The sequence below is a fragment of the Antrostomus carolinensis genome, unplaced genomic scaffold (genome assembly GCF_000700745.2).
Source record: "Antrostomus carolinensis isolate BGI_N321 unplaced genomic scaffold, ASM70074v2 scaffold53445, whole genome shotgun sequence".
Taxonomy (NCBI): domain Eukaryota; kingdom Metazoa; phylum Chordata; class Aves; order Caprimulgiformes; family Caprimulgidae; genus Antrostomus; species Antrostomus carolinensis.
This window is the reverse complement of record NW_010315369.1, coordinates 1-3,724: the sequence shown is the minus strand read 5'-3', so window position 1 is coordinate 3,724 and position 3,724 is coordinate 1. Positions and strand designations below refer to the sequence as shown.

At 38.2% G+C, this 3,724-nt stretch overlaps 1 protein-coding gene across 1 annotated transcript in view; it reads right to left on the bottom strand.

The window, feature by feature from the left end:
- Nucleotides 1–405, bottom strand: part of DNAJB9 (DnaJ heat shock protein family (Hsp40) member B9) — a 2,602-nt gene extending 2,197 nt beyond the window's left edge. Inside the window, exon 1 of the mRNA XM_010167908.1 lies at nucleotides 182–405. Coding sequence (XP_010166210.1) covers nucleotides 182–398 — 217 coding nt within the window. The 5' untranslated portion in view covers nucleotides 399–405. The remainder of the gene's footprint in view (nucleotides 1–181) is intronic.
- Nucleotides 406–3,724: the final 3,319 nt, after the last annotated feature.

The window sequence follows — 3,724 nt, the reverse complement described above, 5'->3', positions numbered from 1 at the left end:
AGAAACTGTGTAAAAGGCCTGCAAGGACATAGAAACAAGTCAGATATTGATGGTGTACATCTGATGCGAAAAAAAATCTTTTTACCTCTTATTCAGTAAAAATGGAGTATACTTAAATTACCACATTTGCTCACAGATATAAGCCATCTATCAAATTAAGACTAAAGTTAGCATATATTACCTTCAGCAATTTCTCTGAATTTTGCTTCTGCACCAGGACTCTTATTTTTGTCTGGGTGGTATTTCATAGCCAGCTTGTGAAATGCCTTCTTGATCTGACGGTCAGATGCATTTTTTGGAACTCCTAGGATATCATAATAGCTCTCTGTAGCGAGTATTAATTCAGTTATCATCAAAATGCAGAGAGCAAATGTGAAGACAGATTGCGTAGTTGCCATTTCTCTGGTTCCTAGAAAGAAAAAGAAATATACTTGAAGAACAAGTTATTTCAGGTTCCACAACAACTTAAAGGTACAACTCTGAGCTAGAAGAGGAAGACCTGTATGCTTCAGGAGTCACTCGGTGACAGACATGTAAGCACACTGCTTCACATGTCAAACTCCGTTCCCCTAGTTTCATAATCACAGAATATGTAAATGAAAATACTGCAAATTCACATTTCACATGCATCACAAGCATGCTTCAGTGTTCATCTTTGTCTTACATGTATCCTTAACTGTACATTCTCCCACAGAGCTGCTGAAGTAAATACACAATACATTTCCCTGTATCAAACAGTTCATGCACCTGAACTAGCTTTAAACTAACCCTTGAATTCTAGGACACAGCAGCTCTAAACTAAGCACAGGTTGCAAAAACCCACTCAATACTGGAAGATCAATTCACTGATTAGCTTGTGCAACTGTAAGAACCTGAAAACAAAACTGGTCTGGAGATCCACTGTGAGGTGCAAGATGACAAGACACCCACACTCAGCTTCAGAAGGTCATTTAACTGACCTAAGGTGACCAAGATAAAGAGTAAAACATTCATTTAAAGTATAGAGTTCAGTCAAGCAGGGCACATTTTCCTTCACAATGGGCTGGGTTTCGCCTACTTTCCTATTAGATTGTACTATAAATAAAAACACCTCTCATATATTCAATATCAAAGAATTCATCTGATAAATATCACTGCACATAAAGGTTTACATATGAAACTCTCAATGTCTGAATGGAACTCAAAAAATAACTTCTACACAAGACAAGTAGCTTCAACAGTAATTAAAAGTTGTAACTAATTTTTTTTTTCAGAAATGTATTTGTCAAAATGCTATATCTGAAAAACAAGCTTATGCTAGAACTCAGGGAAAAAGCCACGGCATAAATAATTAGTAAGAAAGATCAGTTCCACTTAGTCACATGATCTTTCATGATTTTTATGAAGGACAGGGTGAGCTCTTCCTAACAGAAGAAATCCAATTATTTTCCAAGGCTTGTTCATACTATATTTAAAACAGAGTACAGAAACATGAATGTTCAAAGACAGAATGCTGGTTGCCACCTAACCACAGGATGTACGAGAAAGCCCTGAACATGCCAGAAGTAACATGACCAGATTCCACTAATTTCAGTGTACCATAAGTACAACTCAAAGAAATGAACGGTACGACTCTCCTGAAAGCTGAATAAACTAACCTTACAGTCTGAGGACCACTAGTTAGAATTCTTTTACACGGTATGTGGCCCAAAATTGGTCACGTAGAGTTCAAAACCTCAGTTACAAGACAATTAAAGCCTTTAATAGAAGTCCATACCCTCTAAAGAAAATTAACACCCAAGTACCAAAAACTTTAAAAAATACCATTTCTAATAGGTAAGTCATAGGGCTAAAATGAATATTGTGAGGCAAGAGCAAAAAGCTCCCAAGATCAATGTACCCGTGCCCCCTTAAGCATTTATTTGGCCAGCAGCCTGCATGATATCAAGTGTTAAGGAGCAGCAGTTGAAACAAATTGTATTTTGATCAGTGTACTTAGATACCAAAGGGACAGTTCTCTTCAGTATCCTTCGTGCATGATACCAGACATATTTTTAGTACAAGCCTTTCCAAGGCTTTTGCACATATTTTCTCTCACCAGCTAACTAACCTGAAACTTTGCTACTTGGGCACTAAGAACTACATACATCTACATCCTTCCACACTTTTAGAGCTTTAGAATTTCTGTAATGCAGTTTTATGCTATACTGCTCCTGGTTTTATCTGAATTTCTAAAGCATATTGAAAAAAATCGGTATTTAAATTTCACTGTTTTTTAAATACTGTAGACAGATTTAATACTGCCCTTGAACAACTCAATGGAACTCAAACATAAGAATAAAATTAAACATAAATGAAAGTCAAATACAAATGAAACTCCAATATAAGCAGCATATTAAACTTTCAAGGTTACCACAACAACATATTACATCTTATATCTAGACACTACCACCAACTATTGAATTTACTTTTTAGAAAATACCTATCTTGCATGCTGTCAGCATCTTAGCAATGCTACTGTTAACCAAGATGTTAAATGCCTCACCTCCGCCCTGCCATCCCCAGCTATTTTTACAAATCCTTTCAAAACAAATTCGCTCTTAAACACTTATTCTGGTTATTTCTCTTCTCCCTCAGTTTCTCAAGCAAAAAATAAGTTTCACTTTCCAGGCTACACACAGTCATTACTTAAAACACACTCCAGAAATCGTTAATTTCTATATACTTCTTGACATTAAACTCATACCACAAAACAGTCCCTCCTAACAATTATTAAGAACTACATTTTATCTGGGTACATCTAGCAATAAAGTTGGACATTTTATTAACACAGATTAACTATTTAACTCTGTTGGATAAGCAGTTACGGATTTTAACTACTATTAAACTAGGTAGAAGAAGCATACTGTCTATAATGTTTATCTAAAGTATTATAAAGGTGATAACACTCAATCAGTTCTCTATCAATTTATCACCATTTATCAATAGCTACACAATGAAGTGATCTTTAAAGATGATACAACCGGAATAAAATCTGTCACATGTAGAAAATAAGGAGCTACTTCCACCTTGCAGTGTAAATGCCCTATTCAATCCCTCTTTGAAAGAAATTAGCAAAGATCTTGGGTATACACTTATATTCAGGAAGTCTCACATACACAGCAATTCCACAGCATCGCTACTGCCCTGTTTACGTGAATTGTGATGCACTATCCAGCGGAATCCTGATGTCATAAAATTATTTTTGCAATCGATTTATTAGTAGTAAGAAAGTTGCCGAAGTTTCCCATTGGTTTTCATATCACGACTAATCCAATGAGTAAGCAAGTCACCTAGTCCACAACCAGCTACAGGGAAGTCTGACAAACTCTGGGGCTTGTACTTTTCCTGGCCTCTCCTACACTGACCAGAAAGGAAATCCAGGAGAAGGCTCCTGAACCTTGCTCTGGAGAACAGAGAAACGAAACAGAGCCTCGCCTGGCACCATCCTCCCCAGCCAGGCCCCTGATGAACATCGCTACAGCCCTACGACAAAAAAAGGCCGAGCCAGACCCCGGCAGATGATACCAGCGACACTCAGCGACACTGTCCCACCTCCAGGTCGGCCAGGCTTGGTAAAGACCACAGCAGATAGGCCTAGAGAGAAATGAGAGCCCACGGGGCCCAAAGGACAAATAACCCCGCCAGACCGCGACACAGTGCTCCCCTTTTCCCACACCGCCCCCAGCCTCCCCCAGCCGTCCCA